General features: G+C 35.2%; 3 protein-coding genes across 5 annotated transcripts in view; 1 reads left to right on the top strand and 2 right to left on the bottom strand.

Moving 5' to 3' along the window:
- Nucleotides 1-963: 963 nt before the first annotated feature.
- LOC100180932 (poly [ADP-ribose] polymerase 14-like) lies at nt 964-13,809 on the bottom strand. 2 transcript variants are annotated; one of them, XM_018813203.2, is made up of 36 exons: nt 13,542-13,809; nt 13,138-13,224; nt 12,848-12,929; nt 12,582-12,657; nt 12,088-12,166; nt 11,950-12,031; nt 11,748-11,896; nt 11,471-11,580; nt 11,205-11,349; nt 10,934-10,992; nt 10,694-10,862; nt 10,496-10,630; nt 10,118-10,299; nt 9,705-9,901; nt 9,185-9,310; nt 8,703-8,850; nt 7,834-7,960; nt 7,558-7,757; nt 7,159-7,408; nt 6,749-6,939; nt 6,144-6,306; nt 5,913-6,051; nt 5,525-5,732; nt 5,163-5,330; nt 4,883-4,984; nt 4,472-4,825; nt 4,259-4,409; nt 3,960-4,199; nt 3,615-3,899; nt 3,320-3,556; nt 2,825-3,129; nt 2,631-2,770; nt 2,234-2,562; nt 1,876-2,012; nt 1,604-1,793; nt 964-1,544 (listed from the first exon to the last, which is right to left on the bottom strand). In XM_018813203.2, exons 1-36 carry the CDS (start codon nt 13,690-13,692, stop codon nt 1,261-1,263), a joined length of 6,177 nt encoding a protein of 2,058 aa, XP_018668748.1. In that variant the 5' UTR covers nt 13,693-13,809; the 3' UTR covers nt 964-1,260. The 2 variants fall into 2 exon arrangements, with proteins under 2 accessions (XP_018668748.1, XP_002125672.1); XM_002125636.4 differs by having other exon boundaries at nt 2,825-3,117.
- Nucleotides 13,810-19,686: 5,877 nt separating this feature from the next.
- On the top strand, nt 19,687-21,541 carry LOC100183294. Its single transcript, XM_002125596.3, has one exon. The coding sequence runs from the start codon at nt 19,725-19,727 to the stop codon at nt 21,378-21,380; it is 1,656 nt and encodes a 551-aa protein (XP_002125632.1). The 5' UTR covers nt 19,687-19,724; the 3' UTR covers nt 21,381-21,541.
- LOC100186423 (deleted in malignant brain tumors 1 protein) overlaps nt 21,394-26,311 on the bottom strand; it is a 7,433-nt gene continuing 2,515 nt past the window's right edge. Inside the window, exons 1-10 of one of the 2 annotated variants that reach the window (XM_026835895.1) lie at nt 25,492-25,623; nt 25,229-25,413; nt 24,743-24,887; nt 24,333-24,392; nt 23,971-24,149; nt 23,634-23,775; nt 23,313-23,366; nt 23,012-23,190; nt 22,611-22,791; nt 21,468-22,349 (exon numbers count right to left, since the gene is read on the bottom strand). In XM_026835895.1, the coding sequence (XP_026691696.1) occupies nt 22,222-22,349; nt 22,611-22,791; nt 23,012-23,190; nt 23,313-23,366; nt 23,634-23,775; nt 23,971-24,149; nt 24,333-24,392; nt 24,743-24,887; nt 25,229-25,413; nt 25,492-25,612 (1,374 nt within the window). In that variant the 5' untranslated portion in view covers nt 25,613-25,623 and the 3' untranslated portion in view covers nt 21,468-22,221. Of the gene's footprint in view, nt 22,350-22,610; nt 22,792-23,011; nt 23,191-23,312; nt 23,367-23,633; nt 23,776-23,970; nt 24,150-24,332; nt 24,393-24,742; nt 24,888-25,228; nt 25,414-25,491; nt 25,624-26,311 lie in introns of those variants that run through there. The other variant, XM_002131741.4, reaches the window with a different exon arrangement.

Raw genomic sequence — 26,311 nt, 5'->3', positions numbered from 1 at the left:
ACGCTAGTTATAAAATGTTAATTATTCTGTGAAAAAATGCATCCACATATTGTACTGTAAAATGAAACTAAAGGTAATGGGGCGTTGGTAAGTAAGCTAGTTGAATAACACTTTCACAAAAAATTGTTGTATATACAAGGAATGATTGTTATTTTAAAATGTGATCCAATTTTATATGTTCTCCTTTAGTAGTTAAGAGCTTTTATGTACTGTAATCAGCTTCGCCAATAAACGCTTTTATGTACATTAATCAACTTCGCTAGGTTCGATTTGAAGCAAAAACAGACGGCAGTCAGGGAAAACTGAACAGGCAAGGAACGAATTGAAATCTCTTCTTCAATGAGCTACACATTCTAGATTTGGAACATTACAGAGAAGATGGCATTTCGTAGTTTAGTACGGAGCATTTTCTTTAAATTTCCATAACGTAACATTGCACGGTAACATGCAACAAAAGTAATGGATTCGTAACACTAGTGCTAATGAATTGCCAGGCGTTACTTCGGTCGCTTGAATTTGTGGCTGTCACGGAAATACATTTCTAGATATGTAGATTTTTTTGTTTGTTATGTGTGGATACGCTCTCCCTTTTAGTGTGGTTTAAAAAGCAGTTCAAGCAGCAAATAGTCTTCAGGGGATTTTTGAATTACAGGTACTTAAATATATACTCGTGAGAGATATTAAATTAGCAGTAACTCGCACAATCGGACCTGAGCATTTATACGGACCTAAGTAAATATATATACAACGGATATTTATGCTGTTTTAGACCCAGACCGCTAACATCTATTTAAATTTGTAACAATGCAAGAGCACATGAACTGATAAATATAATATTGTTTGTTTAAAAAACTTTACTTCTCATTGACCAACTAGTCTGACCCACATTTTTCTACCAGATTCTTTTAATTTAGTGTGAAAGAGTTCAAACTGTTTCAATAACCTTTGTTTCAACCGATTAACTTAAAATATGCTTTTCTATTTCCCTCTAACAATATTACAATTGTAACGGTAGTATGTACAGTACTGTATTTTATCAAGTATATGCATAATTATATAAAAGAAAAACCTTACAGTTTGAAATATTTAATGAGTTCAGTGTAAAATCACAAAAAAAAGTACAAAAATAATAAAACATTAAGATCATGCTATACATAAGCTGCTGTTATGTTTGAAAAAATTAATATTATAAAGCAAGCTATGCTCAATTGATAAAAATATGTTATGAAGTATAAATGTGAATAGGTGTTATAGTAACTATTATTTTTGGTAAGATAAAAGGTAATGCGGGTAAACACAATAATCTCTGAACACAATGAACATGCTTGGGTTTGTTGTATTATCAACTGCACTGTGGCAGGATTCTTTATTGCCACTGCTTGTACTTGGTGGTACAATACTATTGGGAGAACCCTGACCGAATTCTCCAGTCACCACGTCAGCAAGAAACATGTGACAATTGCCAGCACCCTGCTGTGCAAAGCCATTATCATGACAGTAACTTGAGTTAACAGCGAAGTACATGCCTTTTCCGTATTTGGTAGCTGAAAGAAAATGCAATACTAATTGTTGGAGGTGTTAAATACATGTTGAAATAGGTTACCATTTTTCCCAGCATATGAACGATTGAATCCTTCTTTGCAAATTTTTTCACAACTTTCAGGACTTGTTCCATGAAATAGGCGCCTTGTTACAGGCAGGTGAGTTTTATTACGAGATTTCAACTCTGTTTCAACATCCTTCTCTCTTGAATGAAACTGGTCATATTGGAATGGATGTTGCAGTCTCTGTAGCTGTATAAATAAGTTCAGACTTGCAGTGTCCAAATTAAATATTAGTAAACTTGCTTGGAATGTACAACTTAAATAAATTTACCTTCACAACTGATTTTATAAAAGAGCTACTTTGCTTAAACTCCTTTAAAACTTTTTTAAATTCATCACTCCAAGGATCAACATCGACAGTCAATAATTTCTCATTTCGTTTCATTGGTTTCCACACATCAGGATAACCTTTAATTAACAATTAAACATTTTAAAAACTGGTATAGTTAGAAACATAAATAAAGACAGTAAAATAAACTAGCAGTTCACACTGATATGATTATATATTCATCCATTTTGCTTATACAGAATTATAGGTATACCAGAAAAGATTGAAATACTATATTCAATGATAAAATTCAGGGAGAAACTATTAAGCTAACAGAACGTCAAATTAAATCAAATTCTACCTTTGCTTTTATCACATCTGTATATATCCACTAACAATCCATCAAGCAGTGCTGTTTCAGAAGAAAAATTTACAACTATGTCAACACCATCTACACTGATTTGTTCACATTGCTCTTCCGAACCAACCGTTTTAAAGAGTGTATCAATTTCAAGATTTATTGCCATAGAAAAGGGTTTAACTTCATCATCATCATCTTGTTCTTTGTAATACCATTGAACCTCAGCTGCATTGCTCTTGGCTCTCTTAAACTCACTGAGTAAATGTTTGCATTCCCCAACAGCTTCTACAACTTTAAGGTTAAGCCCTTCTATTGAAATCTCGCTGGACCTAAAATGCAGATGGATAAGAGGAGTTAATTGATACAAAGTATGTCAGACAGACTCCACCACACTTACCGAGAAATAATTTTAACCTTAACTCCATCTTGTGATTTAATTTTCTTAATATACCATTCATCCAACTGCGCAATGATCTCATCTTGAATGGTTTCGGAGCGAGATTCTTCTTTTATAATTGTTCTCAAGTCCGCTTTGGTCTGTAAGTATGTAAAAGGTAAATCCAATCCAGAAGTGTTACAATTGTGACCAACCTGATGTATTTTCGAGTCATCTAAAGCACAGAAGTAAAAAGTTACATGGTCAGTTAACTCTGGGTCAACACTGCTTTCCTTATTGTCGCCCATGACTTTTCCTTTTGCAGCTTTATAAAGCCAACGCATGAGACCTTGTCTTTTTTCCAACAAAGCCTTTTGAAAGTGTAGTAGCATTCCACTGTCAAACACCACAACTTTTATAGATTTAACAGAAACTGGGTTTTGTTTAATAAATGAGTCAATCCCGTCCCTCATTTTCTTTGCACACTTTGGCACGTTGTCTCTTGTTCCTGTAAAACTGCCTAATAAAAAATATATGCATTTTTCTAAAATTTCAATTTACACTAACAATTCATTAGCCTCAACTTCTAAACATGTACAATCTGCTACTGAGTTTATAAAGTGGATTGACAAAAAAGTGTAGTGGCCAGCACACACATTTCTAATATAACACCACTAATGCTACTGTAGAAAAAAAATGTTTCAAGTTACCTGTTCCAATAGCGGGAAGCACAACTGTTGATTTATTCATAGCTTCAGCTCTTTGCAAAGCTTCTATTACTATGTTATTGACATCCTGTGTTGCGTTGGGTCCACAGCCAACATGAACAATCATATCGTAAGATAGATTTCCTCCAGATGTCACTTTCATACTTTTAGTACCTTGCGTGTTAAACTCAGTCACTATGCTTGACCCAGCTGCGTTGACAATGGATTTAGATAAGGGACCTGAAGAAAGTAACAGATGGTAGATTTTAGGTGTTACCAACTTTATAATCTTTCTAACCTGCTTGTTCAAGTTGTTGATTCTGTGCTACATTATTTACCAAGACATCTCCAGTTTCTTTAGTAACATCACCTTCATAAACCTCTAAGCATACTGAACCCAGAGTTAAAGTACCTACACTGCTGTTTCCATCTTCAACAAATACGTGTTTAAATTCTCGCAACATACGGCCCTCATAGACAACCACTTTCACAGAGTTAACATGCTGTGGATTGTATTGTCGAAATGCAATGATCGCTTTTTTCATGTTAATTGCACAAGCAGTTGGATTTCCTCCTAACTTTCCTGAATTTAAAAAATAAATCGTGGCTTACTCTTTAATAAACTTGCTGTCACAGTCATTACCAGTGGCTAAGGCCGGCAAGGCTATTGTTGATTTTCCCAATTCATCAGCTATTTGCAAAGATTCTGTGACGAATTGTTGAATACCAAGTTTGCTGGTTGCACCATGGATAACAACATCACAAGGAAGGTTACCACCATCTGTTACTCTGATTGTAGAGCTTGCATATTTTCGCTTCATGTCATTAAACTGCTGCAATACCACATCGCCACCTCCGTTTAGTATAGAATTTGACAAGGCTCCTAAAACAACACATGTTTTATTTCTAACAGCAACAAGTTAATAGGTTTATTTTTTATACCGGATCCTTTTAAATCCATAGTGTCAGAAACGCTGTTTACAAAAACATCGCATTTTTGATTTTCAATTTTTCCCTTGACTATCTCAATTTGCAAATTCCTAGAGTTGGAATTGCCCACTTTTATGTCATTTGCAAATACATTTCTGAATTTCTGCAAACAAATCAACAGCAATAGTATTAAAGTATAAGCCTTCATACAACAAAAGTATCAACCTGTATAATTTTAACATCTGATGGATGGAGATTGATATAAATACTTCTTAAAGTAGTTTTTCCCTGAACATTATCAAATTCTTGTTTCATATACTTTGCCACCTGTTCTGCTGGAAAACCAAATGCACCACAACCTATAGCTGGAAGAGCAATACTTGTGCAGTTGTTCTGTGTGGCCAACTGTAAGGCTTTCCTGACTACTTTTTTTATTAAAGCTGTGCTGGCAGCTTCATCATTAAAATCCCACTTGCTGATTAAAACATGATATACATGTTGGCAGTGAAGATTGTGGCCTTTTGTTACCAAAACATTTCCCAACAACTTTTCATTTTGAGGCAGTGTTTTGCACTCATTCTGTAAAAATAATCGTTGAGGCCAATTAAACATAAATGGATAAAATAGTTTTATTACCAAAAGGCCAATTCCTGCATCTTCACGAATGGCTGCAGCCAATCTTGATTTTCCAACCTCATGTACACTTCCAGGATCAGTGCTGTTTATCATCACATCTGCCTGTGAGACATAAAAAATTATAACTATTATGATACTTGTAGTCTACAGATCTATTCCTATGTACAAAGATTAAGTTTAGTTAGAAAGTGTCAAAATAGCAGCAGAAATGTACATTAAGGGTAAAAAAGAAAATTCAATAAAACTGGAAGTTCGCTGTTGGATAACAATTGTAACTTACACGTTGTTTAGTAATGCTTCCTATGACAAGATTGATCTTAAGTTTGTTAGCTTTTGCATTCGACTTATCCACTTTTGGTACTTTTTTCATAGTTGGTTTTTCATCTTTTGATAACTCAGCTTCAAATGCTTTTAGAACCTTTTCATTTGATAATTCCACCAAGTCAACCTAAAGTTATTGTGAATGAATAAATGGACTTAAGTCAAATACCCACTTACCAAAGTAATGTCACCCTCTAGAACACGAGTATTTTAATTAACATTGCTGATGATTGTCTTACCCAGAGACACACACACATACAACAATGGAATTTAATGTTATTTTTAGATTGCAATAGATTGTTGATGATTATAATAGTGTACCTGGTTGACTCTTGAAGTTTTGTGTTGCATAAAGAAAGCCTTGCAGCTTCTTACTAGAATAGAAACGCATTCGTCAATATCTCCACCACATTTTCCACAACACAATGCAGGGAAAGCAACAGAAGTGGCCTTGTATTTGTTTGCAGCTTCCAGAGCATTTTTGATGCAAGATTCCAACAGTTTCCCAGGTGTCTGCTCATCATGCCAACTAAACCCAAAATCAAATTAATAGTTTTAAAAAGAAACTAAAAGTGATTTACTGATTTTGTTGTACAGATAGTTCTTACTGTGCTTAATCAAACCAGAGAAATTCATATCAATTATAAAAAATGGCTTCAGTCCCCCTTTATAAAAACCTTTGCTCTAGTTATATATGTTAACCACCCACCGTGCTGGAAGTGCAGCAAGAATACAATGTTTAAATACAGAGTGGGAGCTTGTAGGAATTGTCACCACTTGTCCAACAGCAACTTTGGAATTCAACTCCTCTTTTTTCAAATTCAATTCTTTCTCAAAGGTTTCTCCACCTAAAATAGTAAATTTTGAACTATTGGTGTTGTCTTTAACATTGGATTTTTAAAAGATGGTTCCATTTTAACCAAATCACAATAGGACTTACCCCTTTTAGCAACTGCATTAGAAACACCATCAGGGGGTAAATCCATACCAGGAGATATTGGAATCACCACAGCATCACATCGATGTATGGACATGTTGCTCTTGTACACATTGATGGTGGTATTACCATCTTTTAATGAAACGGACTTGATCGGACTGACAGTCTGGAAAATCGTTGCTTTAATTAGTACATATGTCCGGCGCCGTGGTATAGTGGTTAGCGCGCGTGCCTGTAACCCAGAGGTAATGGGTTCTAAGGCCTCGACGCTGCTACCATTGTGGGTGTATGTGTCCTTGGGCAAGACACTTAACGGCAATTGCTCCAACCCAGTGGTTACTAATGGGTTGTCTAAATTATCAGAAATACAAAAAAGAAAAAATCTAAAAAAAAATAATTACCCACAAAGTAACATACATGGTAATTCGTAAGCTGGCACGAGGTGTTAAACCCGTGTGATAACGACTGTCGTTTTCCGGCCACGCGAGGATAAAGTAAGTTACATTCATTCATTCATATTCATTTAAAACTAGCCCATGATTTCTTGTTAACATAAAATAATATAAATAAAATATAAGAATAAAGGTTCAAAATAAAACAAAGCCAACCTGTACATTCGGGTCGTAATATCCAAAATGTTCATGATCCAAGAGAATAAGGCATTCGTTCCTTTTCCCAATATCTTTTATTGAGGCTTCACCCTTGCTTGATCTGAAGAATTCAGAAAAACCAGCATCATAAACATCATGAGCTTTCGGAACTTTGTAAGATTTAATGCGATTTTGTATCCAATGTGCAGCTGAAAGTATTTGATTATTTATAAATGTTTGTAAACACTGATTGTTAAATATCTGTTTTGTTTGATGTTACATTCCTTTTTTATTTTTTTGTACACTTTTTAACCTTCACCATGCTATAACAACTGCTGATTTAACCTTTTTTCTCTTTTATTCATTTTGAATTTTTTTGATCTTCATTACTCTAATTAAAAAGAAAAAATATAGTAATATTTCAATACCTTTATTTAGCTCTTTTCGTGTTCCAGTGATTTCAATTCCACCCCCATTTTTAAAAGTAAGCTCCCATTTTACCCAAGGTAGCGCAGATTTGCTTTGAGGATCAAGCATTTTAAAAAACGATGCAGCTCTGTAGGAGCACTGCACTGTTCGAGATAGTTTTTCATTTTCATTGATAAATTTTGTGACTAAATCCTTTGCTTTGTTCAACTCAGTTTTAAATCCACAAAACACCAAACTGTTTCCTTCACTCTAAAATTGTATGTGAATATATGTTTATAACATTAGTATGGAGTTTTACCGCATTGACAGTAGTTAGAGCGATTATATAATAAAGAGAGCATACCCGTTTTTATAAAGCTTTAATGATCTCAAAACTAAAAGGGAAAAGTATTACTCACTGGTGATATCCACACTTGAACTAAACCATTCTGCATTGAATCAATCAGAGTAGTCCATGCTGGTGTGCCAAGAAGTTCAGCACTTGAAGTTGTATCTAGCACCATAACATCACTCGATATCAATTGATCTAGTTCATAATTTGCAACATCGAAGTCAGAGGAACAATACAAGATTGGTACTGTTGCCAATTGCAGTGATGCTATAAAGACAAAACAACAGTTTCACCTCGTAATCAGATGTATATGCTATATAATTTATGTTATACAAAGACGAACCAAGAATCCTAGCTTTACAGAAGCATTCTTGAATTTTTTCCCGAATAGCAGATTTCTCGTTACACAGAGCATTTTTCAGACATTGCGTCTCATTCTTGCCGATCTTTACACCATGTTTAACAATTGCCTTAAATAAAAAACATTTCAATAAATTCCAGTTCAAGTAGTTTTATACTTAAAGGGGCATACCAACGAAAAATCAAAATTTGTGTATTGATAGATATGCTCAAATGTGATCTAAAGCTACCATCAAAGTTTTAAAATACAAAACAGCTTTTGAAAAAAATGAGTTTGAAAACCGCAAATTCGACCGCTGGAGTAAAAAAAAATTGGCCGTTGCACAATGCATGGGATTTCCTATAAGAAAAAATTTCACTCAACTTTGATCGTTTCTAGTTGCTAAAACACTAAAGAAAATTCAAATTTTATTTCTGATTTGGTATAATGGATGCTTTTTCTTCAAAACAATATAAAAAAATTGTAAAACATAGACTTTATTATGTTTTAATTTTTGATTGAACATGGCTACATAATATGCTGACTCGGCACTTTTTTCTTATTAGTTAATTTTTCGCATTTTTTTATATTAAAAAAAAAAAATATGCTGAGTCAGCATAATCTGGTATGTACCTACGTTTAATCGAAAAATTAAAACATAATAAAGTCTATGTTTTACAATTTTTTTATATATTCATGAAGAAGAAGCATTCATTATACCAAATCAGAAATAAAATTTGAATTTTTCAACAAATGAAAAAAACACATCATTATAAACAATTCCTAAAGTGAGAATTTTAAAATATTTCTTTTTTATGATTCTTATTTTTAAAATACTTTTGTTTTATGATTGTTTGAAAATATTTAATTACCCTTATCATGGTTGATACATCAACCTTTGCAGATACAACTGTGGATTCATTTCCCTTTAAAGTTAGTTTTCTTTCATCAAAATCAAATGCTAGAACCCCTCTGTACTTTTCACACATCTTGTTGTAACAGCCACATTCATTAAATTTCCTACAAAAAAGCAGATATTTGTTTAAACAAATAACACAACTTTCCCATTTGTTTGCATGCAAAAATACGATACAGATTCGATCTATTACATACAAAGTAAATCTGACCTCCCTGATGTAAAACAAGACATCATCATCTATCATACACTTTGTTAATTATGTTATTTATTAAACTTAAGAATTAAAGCACCATGTGTTTTATTATGTTTTTTTAAATTTGCCAAATAGAATAAAAGTTTAGGACAACATACATGTATTTATTTTTGGGGATGCCCTTACCATTGTTTTTAAACAAGCTTTTTAAAGTTTTTTCAACATACCACATTACTACACACCTGCAATCTTTCACACTGAACTCAATAGTATCCTGAGTTAGTTTTCCCTTCAATGACTTAATTACTTCAATAATTTTCCCAACATTATCTGAACGAGACACAATCTCAACAGCCGCTGAACTGTGCCTGGAAATCAATTCAATGTTTGAATAAATAATAATAATAATAATAATAACTTTTATTTGTCTCTTCGATTACAGTAGCGAAGATTTAGAAATGTTTCAAACGAAAATATAAATATTTGTATCTGGTTGGAGGTAAAACTTTTAGAAGTAATAACTCAAGTGTCATTTATATGCACTTTGTGCCCATATGCAAGTTTCCATTTATGTAACTTTGTAAGTGTTTGTTTTTTCTGCGTGAAAATTTAGACTCATTAGTCAGTTGCTTAAGGACATACTCGTTTACAATTGGCAGCACTGAGCATCAAACCTGGTATTTTTGGTCAACAGTTTCACCATGATGCCATTTAATCCAATAAAATAAAACATGATTTTTACTATTTAACCAGTTAGAACACCTTAAATGAATTGCTGCTTCTTTGTTGCCAAGATACCATCTAAACACACCAGGAAGTGAAATATCTCCCCAATTCATGACAGATTTAAAAAACTCCAGTTTAGTTGAATCAATTTCTGTTTGTTCGTGCTTAAACAAATTAAGAAATTCCTGAATAATCTCTTCACATGTTGCATCAAAATCGGTTTGGTTCATATCCTATAATGGTATATAGGGTTTTACTTAATAACGTAATTAATTTATAACAGTAACAACTAGGATAGTAGACCAGCCAGGTTGTATATAACACGGGTGTACACCAACTTTTATTTTAGCTTTTCCTACCCTACCCTCAGCTCATACATAGGCAATGAGAATTCATATCTTCGTATTTATAGAGAAAAAATTTAAAATATTTGTGTGATTAGTTCTAACCAAGTTTTGTTTAGGTGTTGCTACTATTCTTCCATCTTCCAAATTCAACTCAACATTCTCTGCATGTCCAAGTTTCTGATTAAGTAAATCTATTTCATCGGATCCACCAATGAAATGTAAGATATCTGGATGTCCATTAAAGCGATAACTGTAGTTGTGTAATTGAGGAGCAGCAGGCTGACCTAGAGGAAAGGAAAAATGCATTAGCACTATACATATTTTGTCATGATGGGCTTCTGAAGAGGTGGCAATTCTGGCCTATTGTACTGCAGATATAAAGTATAAAATGTACATTTATGCATCCAATTTAAGGTGTGTTACAATTCTATACTGGGTAAAAATTGTTTTAATATGCCTGTTATATATCAATGCTCTTACTCTCTTGTGGAACTTCTGCTTTAGCAGGTATGGGGACATTCAGTTCATGGTAGCATAACCGGACAGTGATCGGTGTACCATTAATGCATAATGGAGGTTGTTTGCCTTTGATAAAGTGAACAACGCGTTCAGCAACTGAAAGTAGGAAACAGATCAATAAAATATCAATGTTGCATAAATTTCTGTGATATTTCATACCTGAAAATTTTGCAAAATGAATAATGGCAGTTCCATCCGAAATGCTCTGAACGCGAGTTACATTTTCACCACCAGTTTCCATTTTGTTGTCAAAATACAACGCCAAATCATCATTGCAGTCTTTGGGGCCATTGACTTCTAAACAATGTGTGCGTTTCAACAATTCGGCCTGTAAACGAATATCAAACACCAATAAAAAGTGATTAAACTCGCAAATGGCCCAAGACAAATAGACCAAACCTTTAGTTCTTGTCCTTTATATATTTTTCCCTCTGTTGCTTCCAATAAACCATACACATCTGCATAAAAATTAATGAATCAATATAATAAGTGGTATGTTAAGTTTTATCATTTTAGTAGTTTTATTGTTTATTATATAGTAGTTAAAGTAGTAAAAAGATAAAATAAAAACCAATAGCCAAGTAAAGAGTAAATAAAAAAGGCTTGGGAGAGGCAGACTAAACTTATTATAGAAACTAATTCAACTACTTCTGTGGTAAAATATACACACCTATTTCCTCAGTGTAAATTGCGACACACTCTTTGTTGTACCATACTATCTGGGAACACATGACTTCAACATTCTCACCAACCTCCCTGCTGTAATTGGCCAAAAGTATTTGAACAGTTTTAAAAGGTGTTGTTGGAGATAGACCCTGCAATTACGAATGAGCTTAAAGTTTTATTAGAACAATTATATAGATAATAGCATGTCTATTTTATAACATACAATTTTTTAAAACCTGATTTTAGTATCAACTTTTTAAACTAACTAACCGATAACTTTATACGATCTTCATAATAAGGTGGTACACATCTTTCAAAGGCATGTGTATGAAATTTTTCTAATGTATGATGTTGACCACGTTCAAGTACTCGACCCACATCTGAAATAGTAACAAGCAGGGGATGTAAACTATTCTATTCTAGATTTTTGGCATACTAACACATTAAAAATAAATGCTTTAAGTTGACTCATAAACACTTGTAATTGTAGGTGGTAACAAACACAAGGAAGTTTTTTTTGCAATTTGATTGAATAATAAACTCTTACACTCTTCTGATTTATATTCTATGAGGAAACCATCAGCTTGCTGCAAAATCCTAACAATTTCACCACCTCCAGTTACAGTTTCATTGCCATAATACAACTCAACAATATCCTGCGGTATGGCTTTATCTGTTGATGTCACTAGAAGGCATCTGTAATTGGCGTGGGTTGTTAAACAATTCTTTAAAATGGGTCCCATTCTCACCTTTTTCCTGCTGGTATTGCAGCCAATCCACCACACTCAGACATTGTTGTGCTTTGGGGAATGGCAAGATTCAATTTAAAAGCTACATAAAAGATAAATGATAAAAGAGGAACTTTTAAACATCTGAAGTTGGTTTACCTTCATTTGGATCCCATTCCACATGAATCACTTCATCATTTACTGTTAATTTAGCTGACTTTGCCCTATTTGCTTCTTCCTGTGGTAATGTAGGAAACTAAACCCCATGTTAGGTTAAGGTGACTTTAAACTGCTTGGTTACAAATAATATTATAATAATAACTTTTGTTTGTCTCTTCGATAACAGTAGCAAAGGTTTAAAAATATTTTAAACGAAAAGACAGGATATAGCGACAGTCGCAAAACAACAGTTTTTAAAACACGCTTACAGTTAAAAACATATTTACATTTAGTTGGAAGAAAATAAGCGTGGTCGCTACACCTAATGGACAAACAAGCCATTTATTTTAATTAAGCTAAACTTTTAATAGAAACAACATAATACGAAGCATCATTTACTATTCAAGTCAAGAAAATAAGGAACATTAACTATTTACATTACCCTATTGAGGTTAATTTATATAGATTAATTATTTGTACTACCTCTCACTTACCGGTGTTTCAAATGTAACAACTGCATGAGGATTTTGTTCTGACCTATCCAAATGTATTTTCTTGACTTTGCCGTATCTTTAACATAAAGTTATTGGTTAATAATTTTGTATTGTAAACACTAATACTGTAGCAGCAACACCCAGAGGGCCAGAGTGTTGAGGTAATGGGCCATCTTTGCCTGAATTTATGCCCCATGGCGTGCCACTCTACGGGATCTCACCTACATAAAATAGAAATTACAAACATTATTTAAAATAGTCAAAACCTGCTCAGATGTTGTCTCAAAGAAGGATAGTTTCTGAACGAACTTGGAATGCTTGATAATCTAAGTGATCGCTGCTGAGCACCTGTATGTGAAAAAGGTAGAGCATAAGCGATATGTTTCCAAGCTCTTGGCCATATTAAACAGTCATATACTTTCATTGCTTCACTGTGTAGCTTTGTCGCTATCTCTTCTTATAAAAATACATAACATGAAATTTGAACTATTCGTTTAAAGATGTAGACTCCTTTTTTAATGAGACTTAATAATCAGGGGGACCCATTTACATTTACCTTGAATGTTTGGATCTGTAAAGATAATTTGGTGTTGATTTCCCGCAAAGTTGAACGTAAACTCTTTATTTTGAAGTCTTCTCCATTCTGTTACATATTACATTGCCATAAAATAGTTTTAAGATTTGTCAGTAAATAGACAACAATATTTCTATATTCTACAGAAATTTTTGCGGAACTTCATGCCTCTAATAACATGGTAAACAAAGTTAATTTATTAATTCAAAAGTCTGGTTGCGCTGTTTACTGTAATGCAACATTATTTATTACATGATTGATACAAATTCAGTGAGCATGGGGCTCAGGCAGAAAATAGCAGCGATTCTAACACCATTTGTTGATCATCCAGACCTGCCAGCTGACAATGGAATGGCATTTGTATTTGTTATAAAGCTATGACATACCTGTGTCATCATCCACTTTAAAGACAACGTTATTATTTTCTCTGCTTGGTTCTCCAATGAAGTTCACTTTCGCGTTGTTTTTCAACCAGAGTTTAAACTTGAATAAATTGCAGCCTTCTGGCAAACCAGACGTTACGAGTTTGCGTGGCATTACGCACAAATACAACACTTTTCAGAGTATGTTTCTTATTTATTACGAAGTAGCAGTACAAATACAAAAAAGTAGTTCTGTTCCAGTACAAGGACGTCGTTATACATTGGCATTCCAAAGCGGAACTAACTTGTCAGAGGACAAACACACAAACCTCAGCGTAAAAACCCGGGGATCCCCCTTCAAAACCACCAGGTTTCAAAAAGCAATCTGTAAAGACGAATGGAATGCAAGTTACATTACGTCTTACGCGGCTTCACATGAGCCTAATTTGAAGTCTTACCAAACGTACATCTCTAGAGATTGCATGTAATATAAATATACTTATTTAATACAAATAAACTGCATATTCACACTTAAACAAAATGTTTGTATGAAGATACAGTATTAATATAAGCTACACTTTTGTTGCACTGACTATAATAGTAATACAACTTTTAAATCAAACAGAACTTCTTATATCAAGGCATATAATAGGGAATACACGAATAAAATAAGATAACAGTTATAAATAATCAAGTCTTGCCTGTTCATTACGGAGGTCACTTGGCCAAAAGATTAATAAGCAGCACAGTATTTTATGATTTTAGGGTTACATACAAAAATTCGTTTTGTTTGTATTTTTAATTTTAATCGTGTAGTTATAAGCCTACACATTGTGTTTTTCTACTTACATGTATGGAGGCCTATAACTATTATACAGCCTTACTCACCTCTTAAGGGAAGATCTTGGAGGATTGGGACTTTCAAAGAGGCTGCTATTATGGGTATATTGGGGGGTGGATGCGCAGAGCTGCGAAGGGGTCCGGGGTTTGATAGTATTTTTTGGAAGAATTTCTAAGCTTTGGTAAAAAATAGTTTAACTTTTTGTTTTGCATTGGGGCATATTTCGATTGTGATTTGGTGTTCTGTTCCTCCGAAACTATACTGCAGTGTATTGTTGATGATGTTAATTGACTCTATAAAGATAAACAAGAATTTAAGGTACAGAAAAGAGGGGTAAGACGGGACATTTAAGCACATAATGCTCAATATCTCACAAATATAAATATAGGACGGTATTTAAATGTTACCATGAATTAGTACTGTTATAACTTAGTGGGTAGGGAAGAGACAAAAAAGTTCAACGATTTTATATTATATATATTAATGGTGTTCTTCAACTTTTAGTTAGCCAACCGGAATTAACGGGCTCTGCTAGTTTTATTTTGTTATGTAAACTTTATAATTCTAAAAAACAATAGCCGACTTTTGTGCTGATTTCATTCATAACTTAAGTCATATTGATCCCTGTGTATTTTTCTCACAAAACAAAAACTGTATACTGTAACTTTTTTGCCCGTCTGTCGTTAAATGGAAAGCCGATAACGGAGATTGAAAAAGGTGTCACATCGTACCATGCATATCCCAACTTGCCCCGCCTTGCTATGTATCTAACAAGAACAAATATGCAGTATTAAGCACCTTCGTGTTCTGTCAATAACAATTCAAAAGTGTTTTCCCCATCCACCTTCGATAAAGCGTCAAACGATTGAAGGTTCTTTTTCAGCCAGTTTTTGAACTTTTGTTTGTTTATTCCTGGTGGGGCACCCCGAACAAATACGCTATAAACCATTTCCCATTGGATTCTCAAATAAAACCTTATTCCTCAAACTAAGATATATGACAGCAGTACACATAAATATTATGCAGTACAACAAGAAGTTTCAATCAATGGTAAAGTGTTTTTGCACGCCTTCTTTATGATGTTTAATACAGTCGTGCTGTAAAATATACCAATACCCATTTTCTTAATGACTTTGTATTATTTATGAACTTGCGTAGTTGAAACCCGATACGCGTTAATTATTGTGCGGACCAGCCACGCTTGAAGGAGATATTCTTAAGAATACTTGCTTATTAGACAGTGTAAGGCGCAAATCGTTATATATGCCCTTAAAATTGGTTTAAAATAATGCAGTGTTTTAGAAAAACCGGAACAAAACAATAAATGTCCGTCAAATAGCCATTTACTGGTTTTACAGAGTTGATTCAAAACAGTTTTCTCTATACTTGCATAGAATACTGTTCAGTATTTTATAATAAAAGAGGAAGCCGATGATGATTCATTTCCAGCACGATTTACACGTTACAGGATACGTCGCTTCTGCTAGCGATATTACTTTCTCTATGTGGTGGAAACATATGTTAGGAGCTGCATTTTATACTCGCGTTTTACATAGTCATAAGAGCCCTACAGTAGCTAGCAAGGAGGTAAGGAAACAATCGTATTTTAAACTACCTTTAATCTGGAAAACAAAACATGAAATCACCATTTTACAAGCTGTTAGTAAAAAGTTCCACACAGGGAGGGTTGTAAAAATATAAGTAAATTCTGTTGTTCTTTAAGGAATGTAATCGGTCGCTGAAACAGTTTTGTATAGGCTATATATAGGCCTAGGTGTCCAGACTTCCACTACAGATAGCGTTCCGCACCAGCATAAATTTATTTTGTGAATTTATTCAATTCACTTTGTTGCAATCAGGATTTAAAATTTATCGTAACTACTAGAGCAGAATACTTATTACCAAGAGGGTTATACCAAATGAATTAGTCTTCTAGCCTTATTTTGAATCAACGTAAAAATAATATTTTTGGTTTAATTTATACAGAGAGAATATAATATATACATGTACGATCCCTAAACCCTACTATTTTAACTTTCTAGATTGTTGATGGTAACAAGACATAGCCTAATATAATGAAATTAAAAATCGAACTATGTTTTATCATGTTTACTTTGTTCTCTGTCTGCTACGCAAGTGAATCTTTATTCCCTGAAGGACATCTCAAACCTTTTGGCTTCCACCGACCCCCCACTGTCCTCTTGGACGAATTTACGCTCGAAAATGCTCCTAAACCGGCAGAGTTTTACGAAAATTACTTCAAAGCGATGAAGCCTGCAATTTTTCGTGGCGGTTTAGTGAATACTGATGTATTTAAGCACTGGACAAACGATTATCTGAAGGAACATTACGGAGACTTAGAAATGAGAGTTTTAAGATTGGATGAAAAAAAGCATGATGGTATGTTAGCACCGTTGGGGGAGAAATATTATGGCCGGGATACGATACGACATTTTGTAGATCACTTCCAAAGCGAGGAATCCAACAGTTACATGGTGTCTGAGCTACCAGCTCAAATGTACAAAGAATTTCCTGTCCTGCCTTCGATTGGGGCGTGCGGAGAATTCACGAGAAACTTTATTGAAATTAACATTTGGTGGAATAAAGGTGGAAGCTCAAGCTTGCTTCACGAGGATTCGTACAACCAACTCAACTGTCAACTGATTGGTAGCAAGCAATGGAAGCTAGCAGAGCCACAATACACGAAATGGGTGTATGAACAAGATGAATACGGTAAGGCCGCCGACGGTGGAGCTTCTTTGTTCGATCCAATGGCTGTTGATTTGATTAAATATCCGGATATTGTGAAAGTTCCATGGACAAATGTGACCCTGCACGCTGGGGATTGTATATTTTTTCCAAAGAGGTATTATCATCAAGTAAACTCGTTGGGCAATAACAGTTTATCAGTTGTTATACAATTTGGTGTTGATAATGACAAAGAGAATAGCGTGGACCAGAGTTTTGAAGATAATACTTTAGATGTTTCAGATTGTCTTGAAAGTACGGATTACAAGACACCAAGACTGCTTAACGAATTCGATGTAATGTGGAAATGGTATGGGGAAGGGTATATGAACTTTGGGCAAACGAGTTTTGTACATGCCAGAGAAAATTTACTAATGGAGTTAAACAAATGTGATGGGAAGTGCAACTTTAAGGAGTTTCAAACGATTTGTGAACATCGTGCGAATTGGTGGTGCAACTCTACTCGTGTGTTTAACTCGCTGGACACAAATAAAGACGGATTGATTACAACGGACGAAGGAAATACAGCAACCTGGGATCAACTGCGAGTCTATGTTAAAGAAATTTCGGATTTTGAATCCATTAATTCAGTTTTTCTTGAGGCGACTCTAATACCTCGAACAAATGTGGAACATTTCCTTCACATGGCACTTGGCAAAGCCGAGAACTTGAAAAGAGAAACATGGTTAAAAGTGTACCAGAGGTTAAGAGGAACTTCTTTTATGGGAGACAGAATCTTCACGCGTCTTGTGGGTTCGAGTGAGATTAATGAAGTCAGAAGCGAAAGCATTACGGATGAAAATATCAAAACAGCGCTGGAAGATTGGTATAATGTAGAGCAGAGCATAGCTAAGGAATCGTTTGAGTACAGCCATGATGATGCGGAACATGATGACGTAAATGAACGCAAAGAACGAAATGAACTGTAGTCATTTTTATACAATGAGCTGCACGTGTACTGACAAGCGAATTATAATTATTAACTATATTTTATGCCAGTTTTTGAATGAACACAATAGATGCGTTTTTTTTGTTTTTGGGAAGTGCTTTATTACAAGATAGTAGGATATATGGTAGGGTGGGGTAGATGGAATAACCTATCATTCTATTTTCTCGTCAAAATTGGTAGTAAACAAAGAAAATTTAATTAAATACAAAACCGTGTCCTCACGACTGCCATGAACCGTAGTAATTGTTTAAAACACGATCGGGATATTTGTATATTCGGTGCTAGATGTGTCCCGTCTTACCCCACCCTACTATATATACAGAATATAGTGGCTATAGTCGGTATACCGCCAGATATTGCCTTTCATAAAAGATAAATGCCGCGCTTTGTAAGTGTTATTTCTATGTGTGATGTAAACTTATGCTATTGACTCCAATACATTGTAAACATGTATGACTATACATGCCCAAGACGATGCGCGTCTTGTAAACAAATTCGCGAACTATCAAAGTGTTTTAAAACGTACCGAAACGAATGTTTCACAGTTTGTCAACGTTTCTCTTTTTTTGTTACGACTACATTCTTTATATCAGCCAGAGTTTGTCTAATTACTACACGTTAATTATACATTAAGTTCTAAAGTCGCCGATGGCCGTGGGAGATGCAAGGAAGCGATCGTAGTTTCAATTACTTCCTAGCTCGAACTGGAGAGAATTTCTTTCCTCGAACTGGTGAGAATTTCTTGAAAACTGTATAACTTACATGTGGATTCTTTACGTATGCAGTCAGTTGATAAAGAATAGAGAAGAGTTAGTAATTAAGAATATGAGTTACTGTTGTTATTCGTTTTAAAATATGACCGGTCGTTGCGATGGGCAAGTTTGTATGCACGGGTGATATCTATATACTTCGTGTGCACTGTAGACTTGATATTTTACGTTAAAAACCTATCTGTACATGTATTTAAATGTAGTCTTGTATTATAATTAAAAAACGTCAAACAGCCTCAAAGTGTTGAAATGCAAGTTTTAGTTAGAAATATACAAACTTAACAAACATCAAATATCCAAAGTTAGACGTTGGTAATGCCAAATTTGTGGCAAAAAACATAAGCTTTATTATAAATAAGTATGATCCATTATGGTTGGAACATTATTATAATGCTTTAAACAATAACGTATAGTCACATACTGTAGATAATAGCCGATTTAAACTATGACAGTGGGACAAGAAAAGTTATGTTTAGGCTTGCCTGTTATCAATTAATAAAGATATCAAAGTATAACATCACTATATACAGTTGGGTTGGGGAAGATGGGACACCTTTTGACTCCAATTTTCTCGACCTATTTGGTAGCAAACAAAGAACATTTACAATTATAAAACCGTATCTTACGACTCTCATTAACCGTTGTTAATTGTTCAAAACATGATCAAGATATTTGGTTATTGTGTGCTAAAGGTGTCCAATCTTTCCCCACTCTACTATATTTATCACCGAAAACCCGCCGTATATATTGATTATTGAGGCCTATATCGAATGAATTATTTTACCCCTGATTTTACTCAACAATAATAAAGAGCATAAAGCATGATAAATTATGGTCTAGGCCTACCTACGTCCTGCGATTATATAATTCTATGGATTTGGATTAATAGGTACGACATAATGAAATTAAATGTTAAACTATGTTTTATTAAGTTTACTCTGTTCTCTGTCTGCTACGCAAGTGAATCTTTATTCCCTGAAGGACATCTTAAACCTTTTGGCTTCCACCGACTCCCCACTGTCCTCTTGGACGAATTTACGCTCGAAAATGCTCCTAAACCGGCAGAGTTTTACGAAAATTACTTCAAAGCGATGAAGCCTGCAATTTTTCGTGGCGGTTTAGTGAATACTGATGTATTTAAGCACTGGACAAACGATTATCTGAAGGAACATTACGGAGAATTAGAAATGAGAGTTTTAAGATTGGATGAAAAAAAGCATGATGGTATGTTAGCACCGTTGGGGGAGAAATATTATGGCCGGGATACGATACGACATTTTGTAGATCACTTCCAAAGCGAGGAATCCAACAGTTACATGGTGTCTGAGCTACCAGCTCAAATGTACAAAGAATTTCCTGTCCTGCCTTCGATTGGGGCGTGCGGAGAATTCACGAGAAACTTTATTGAAATTAACATTTGGTGGAATAAAGGTGGAAGCTCAAGCTTGTTTCACGAGGATTCGTACAACCAACTCAACTGTCAACTAATTGGTAGCAAGCAATGGAAGCTAGCAGAGCCACAATACACGAAGTGGGTGTATGAGCAAGAGGAAAACGGTAAGGACGCCGACGGTGGAGCTTCTTTGTTCGATCCAATGGCTGTGGATTTGATTAAATATCCGGATATTGTGAAAGTTCCATGGACAAATGTGACCCTGCACGCTGGGGATTGTATATTTTTTCCAAAGAGGTATTATCATCAAGTAAACTCGTTGGGCAATAACAGTTTATCAGTTGTTATTCAATTCGGTGTTGATACCGACAAAGAGAATAGTGTGGACCAGAGTTTTAAAGATAATACTATAGACGTTTCAGACTGTCTTGAAAGTACGGATTACAAGACACCAAGACTGCTTAGCGAATTCGATGTAATGTGGAAATGGTATGGGGAAGGGTATATGAACTTTGGGCATATAAATCTCGAACATGCCAGAGTAAACTTACTGGGTGAATTGAACAAATGTGATGGGAAGTGCAATTTTGAGGAGTTTCAAACGATTTGTGAACATCGTGCGAATTGGTGGTGCAACTCTACTCGTGTGTTTAACTCGTTGGACACAAATAAAGACGGATTGATTACAACGGACGAAGGTAATACAGCAACCTGGGATCAACTGCGAATCTTCATACACGAAACTGCTAATTTCGAATCTATTAACTCAATTTTACTTGAGGCGACGCTGATACCTCGAACAAATGTGGAACATATACTCCACAGGGCACTTGGCAAAGTAAAGAACTTAAAAAGAGAAACCTGGATAAACGTGTACCGGGGAGTTTTAAAGGGAACTCCTTTTATGGGAGACAGAATCTTCACGCGTCTTGTGGGTTCGAGTGAGATTAATGAAGTCAGAAGCGAAAGCGTTACGGATGAAAATATCAAAACAGCGCTGGAAGATTGGTATAATGTAGAGCAGGGCATGGCTGAGGAACCATTTGAATACAGCCATGATGACGTGAAGCATGATGACGTAAAACATGATGACGTGAAACAAGATGACGTGAAATATGATGACGTAAAATATAATGACGTAATTGAACGCAATGAACTGTAGTCAATTTCTGCTGAATTAGCTACAAATTTGTTTTAATGAACATTAGGTATATTTAATGCAGTTTTTGTATTCAACACAAAGAATATGTTTCTGTATACGGAGAGTTTCTTTAATACATAATAATGGTATACAGAATAAAATGGCCGGTTGGTACAGTTGTATATATAGAGCCCATATATGTAACTTCTCATAATATAAAGAAAGAATTATAAAATAATTGAGACTGTGTTGTTTATCACAAACACAAATTAGAAGAAGCCTCAACTACCCAGCAGTTCTGTTATGTAATAGAATGACGACGTGGCAGGGTGTACGGCATGTCTGCTTTTAACCCAGAGGTGAATTCAAAGGTTAATGTTGGTATTATCGTGGGTAAGGGTTCCTGGGCAGGACATTTAACAGTTGCTCCAATTCAATGGTCACTAATGACCAAATTGGTAGCAACATGTTAATAAAGAATTGCCCACAAAGGTATAAATAGAATAACTAGTAAGCGGGTATGAAACAGAACAGCCAACAACGGTCTTGCCCCACTGATATATGCCAAATTTATTGATTATAAGTTGAGGTGCCTTTGATTTTATCAGGTTATTTAAATGGGCTTTTTTACTATATACACTAAATACAGAAATAAAAAAAGTAATATAAAACTATCACTTCTTTATACAGAAATTACAACTGATGTTTTTTATGTGGTTTAGATTAATATGGAACTGGTTTGTTTTGGCAAAGCTAACATAAGTTAATACAGCAGTTTAAAATAGAAACACTGATGTGTGTTTGTAAAATTAATTTACTTTAAATCTCTTATATGGTAGAGATATAACACAATGATGGGATATTATAGTAATAGTGAATATATTGAGAAAGCAACAGCAAATACTAAGCCTGTGTTAACTGGGTGAAGAATCCTTGCTTTGCTGGTGGTGGCCAGTTGAACTTGTTGATTGTTTCCGTTGGTAGGGGCAACTGAACAAAGGTAAATAAATCATTTTTAAAAATAATCTTAAATTTAGCTCTCCCATTACCATAAATACATTTTTTCAAATACATAGCAGTTTGTATTGTAACCCACTATGAGTTGATTATAAACAGATTTAACAGTCAGACTTATAACTAAGCTCAGCCTGTTGTAAACCCAACAAAATAGACCAACCCTGGACTAAACCGCTAGTACCCAAAACAACATAACCCATTAAACCTAACAAACATGTTGAACAGTAGTCTGACCTGCAGGTCTCTGTGTAGGAATTGGTCCGGTTGCAATTGAGAAGAAGAATTCAAAACCTTGCATGTTATTGTTATCATCAGTTCTAAAGGTCAAAGTCATCATGTTCGTGCTTGAATAATAAACTGTGCTTGAGAGATTGCCACCCAATTCAACAACTCTTCTGTTTAGAACGTTAGTAATCTGAAAAAAGGAGCCAATTTAAGTTTTTATTGTTAACGTGTAAGAAAATATCCTTTAATTATGGTTTGCCTTAACTGACAGCATTACATTAAAAAGGGAGGGGGGAATTCAACTGCTTACATCTATGTTAAACTATTAAAATCTAAGTTTGTACAAAAGATGACAAATATTCTTAATTCCACACCAGTTGATTAGAGATGCCATAACTAACTATTCTTACATCTAAGATGTCACAGCAGTTTTCAGTTGAAAATGAACTAAGTCTGAGTTTGATCTTTGAGTTTTGAGGAGCTGTAAGTATCCACACACAAACCCTGCTGCTGAGATATGGGTTTGGATAGTTAGGGGATCTGAGTGGTTGTTCAGAAGATAAAACCTCATAGTTTGTTCCACAAGGCTCTGTGAAAACATTCAATCATTAATTTATGTATATTTTTTGTAGTTCACTTTAGAATGAGCCAAAACACTAGCCTAAATATAAGGTGCCTCAGCTTTTTTTTGTAAAAATCCTTCATGCCTACCTGGAGTGGTAGGGGGTATTGTTGGTGTTGTAGGTATCTGGTTGTTCCGTGTTTCTGAAAAACAAAGGCTCACCTTTTAGATTTTGCAGTTAAGAACACAAAACCATTTTTAATGTTTTGATATTTTGGGGGAGACGAAAAATGACCAAAATAAATTGTATCCGTAGCTTTTAAGTTGGGGTGATGAGCAGACTCGGACAGATAGGACCTCACCCATATAAAATAGAAGACACTAGTTTACCAAACACATTTGTGGGAAACAATCTAGGTATTCCAGGGTACCAGTAAACACAAAACAAAACCCCCCCACCCCTTTCTAACCTTGGTATCTTAAGTAAATTCCTCTTCGAGTAACAGAAGAATCTGTCCTGAAGTAAAGGGTGAATCTGTTTGCTGGACTGATGTAGTTACGGATGACAGAGCTTCTACCATTTATAGTATAGGTTTGACCAGGAGCTGTAATCTGTGTTTAAAACAAAAAGAATTTTAGTGCAGTGTCGGACGCCAATCGCATTGTAACTTATCAGTGAGCATGAGATTTATAAATGCACCAAGTGTGTCTGGTGTATAAGAAGACACCCATGTTACAACTCAACTAAACAGTAAGCATGTAGTGTTCCCATGTAAGATGTGCCTAAATTATACAAATCATACTTACTCGCAGACGATCACAGCAGCTTTCAGTATCAACACTGACAACTTGTATGTGAACTTGCCATCCTGGCCTTGCATATATATACCAATAACATCTAAGATTATTTCTGTATCTTGAACTCCAACCAGGAGTGTAGAAATCTTGTGACACATTGGTTGCCGTCAGGTTGCCACCACAAGGAACTAAAAATAAAAAGTTGGCAGACCACTTTTTTCATGGACATAACATATATTTTTTCTTCAAATTTGGTACGGAAGATGGGACTAATTAGTACACCAACAAGAAGAGAATTATCATGGTGCGGGTGTAAACAACTATATTGCGGGTGTAAACAACTGATATTGACTTCACAGAGAGGGGTTTACCTGGAGTTGTGGGTGGTGTTGTTGTGGTTGGAGCCGGCGTCGTCATGGCGACTGAAGTTTCTGTGGATTTAAAGACAGCTTTATATTATACTATACTAAACCCAGGTTTGGTTAACTTCGGTTGTGGTTAGAGTGTATACAGAAACTTAAGCTATCACTTTGATCATATAAAATACTCTAGTTTCAAAATTTGATATGCAGAGTATGGCAGCTGAGTTTTTTTCTTGATTGATTTAGAATTAAGAATAGAACCAATATAACGTTGTCGCATTGTTTGGAAATGTGTTTGGTTTGCTTGTGCTTGCTTTGTATGTATTATAGGGATTGTAATTTTGGAGGAATATTAGTCTTTGTTTGCGCACACATGAAATTGCTATATTCTGCACACTGGCATAAAAGAACAAACAAACCTCTAAAATAACCCCGGAACCCTGATCTTGTTACACTACCATCACTTCTGAAATACAAACGCATTGTGTTGTTTACAGACACCACTGTTGTACTTCTGGTGACGTAGCCTGCGAATTGACGCATGTATGGGAACGACCCATAAACCTGCAATATGGGAATGCCATAATGTAACATTTATATAAACAGTTGTTGTTTGCTGGTATTTCATATGTTTTTGCAAAACATCATTTACATTTCTTGTTAAAGTTGACTTCATCAGCATAAAAAGGTGGGAAAGAAATGCCAGACGTGCTATTTATAATACTAAGTTAATCATGCTGTGTGATGACTTGTTGTCCAAATGAAGGTGCAGACAAAAAGTTGGTCCAAATAAAGTTCATCAGAAGGTCTCTTTCATAAAAGCCATTAATAAAAAAGCATAGGTTTTAATAAATGTTATATCTAGTTTAACAGCATGAAAATAAACATTAGTTAAAAAATCTCACCCTCAGCCGGTCACAGCAACGTTCTGTTGTAAGTCGTACCAATATGAACTGTACAAAGTAACCAGGTCTGGCCGTTAGGTACCAATTACAGTTAAGATAATTGCCGTATGACCTGGGGTAGCCAGGTGAGTTGAGAGGTCGCGAAAAATTTGTGGCGTTGGCACTGAATCCACATGGTGCGACGGCTGGAATGTTTTAACTTTCTGTTAAGTTCAACATATTGGTTCTATTATGTTGGTCAAGTATGTATATATGTAACTTACTTTTTCCTCGCGTAGTTGTTATAACACAAGTGTTCAATTTTACGCACCTCATGCCAGCATAGGAGTTACCATGGATGTTACTTTGTGGTTGTGCAGGATTATTTTTGGGGTATTTTTTCATTTTTTGGCTGATAATTTGGACAAATCTGGCGCCGTGGTATAGTGGTTAGCACACCTGCCTGTAACCCAGAGGTAATGGGTTCAGGGCTCGATGTTGCTACCATTGTGGGCGTATGTGGCCTTGGGCAAGACTGTTGCAACTCGACGCCTAAAGTGACGTCACATAACCCAATCCCAATACTTAATTAATCAATGCCAACAGTGCGGATACGACTTATCTCATGAGAGACTTTTCCATGAAAACAAACCCCCCGTTGAACGAGGTTAATGATATCCCGTTCAGCCGATGACAGGCCCAAATCGATTCCCTTTTATCGCATGACGTCACACTGCTGTCACGTGATTCTGTCCGCTATATAATTCGCCTTTTCCCTAACACAATAACTAATAACGAGAAACCACTATCGGCACTGAGACCTCGAGGTCAGTCTAGGTTCATGGCGGGCTCTTCCGAGCCTTTGCCCAGCCGTCAAGTAAGCTTTTGCCCGATACCGTATCGTGTACTTGTATACCAGAAAAAGGAATAAAACATAGCAAGATATCATGAACTGTTTGGTTTCTGGTTATAAAAGCAATTAGTACTACAGTAGATATAGCACCCCGCTGAAGCCTGTATATGGAGTCGGATCAGCACGGAGTCATATAACCCAACCAGCGATCTTGTATATTCAGTGGGGGCTATAAATGGTGCACCCGACGT

The sequence above is a fragment of the Ciona intestinalis genome, chromosome 9 (genome assembly GCF_000224145.3).
Source record: "Ciona intestinalis chromosome 9, KH, whole genome shotgun sequence".
Taxonomy (NCBI): domain Eukaryota; kingdom Metazoa; phylum Chordata; class Ascidiacea; order Phlebobranchia; family Cionidae; genus Ciona; species Ciona intestinalis.
Note: the sequence above shows the minus strand (reverse complement) of the source record. Positions and strands in the feature narration are given on the sequence as shown.

Excerpts from the sequence above, each read along its gene's own strand:
- LOC100183294 (XM_002125596.3), top strand. The coding sequence starts at position 19,725 with ATGAAATTAAATGTTAAACTATGTTTTATTAAGTTTACTCTGTTCTCT.
- LOC100180932 (XM_018813203.2), bottom strand. The coding sequence starts at position 13,692 with ATGCCACGCAAACTCGTAACGTCTGGTTTGCCAGAAGGCTGCAATTTA. Across the intron at positions 12,167-12,581 it reads TTGTTACATTTGAAACACCG|GAAGAAGCAAATAGGGCAAA; the intron begins GTAAGTGAGAGG and ends ACATTACCACAG. Across the intron at positions 11,581-11,747 it reads AGAATATAAATCAGAAGAGT|ATGTGGGTCGAGTACTTGAA; the intron begins GTAAGAGTTTAT and ends TTACTATTTCAG.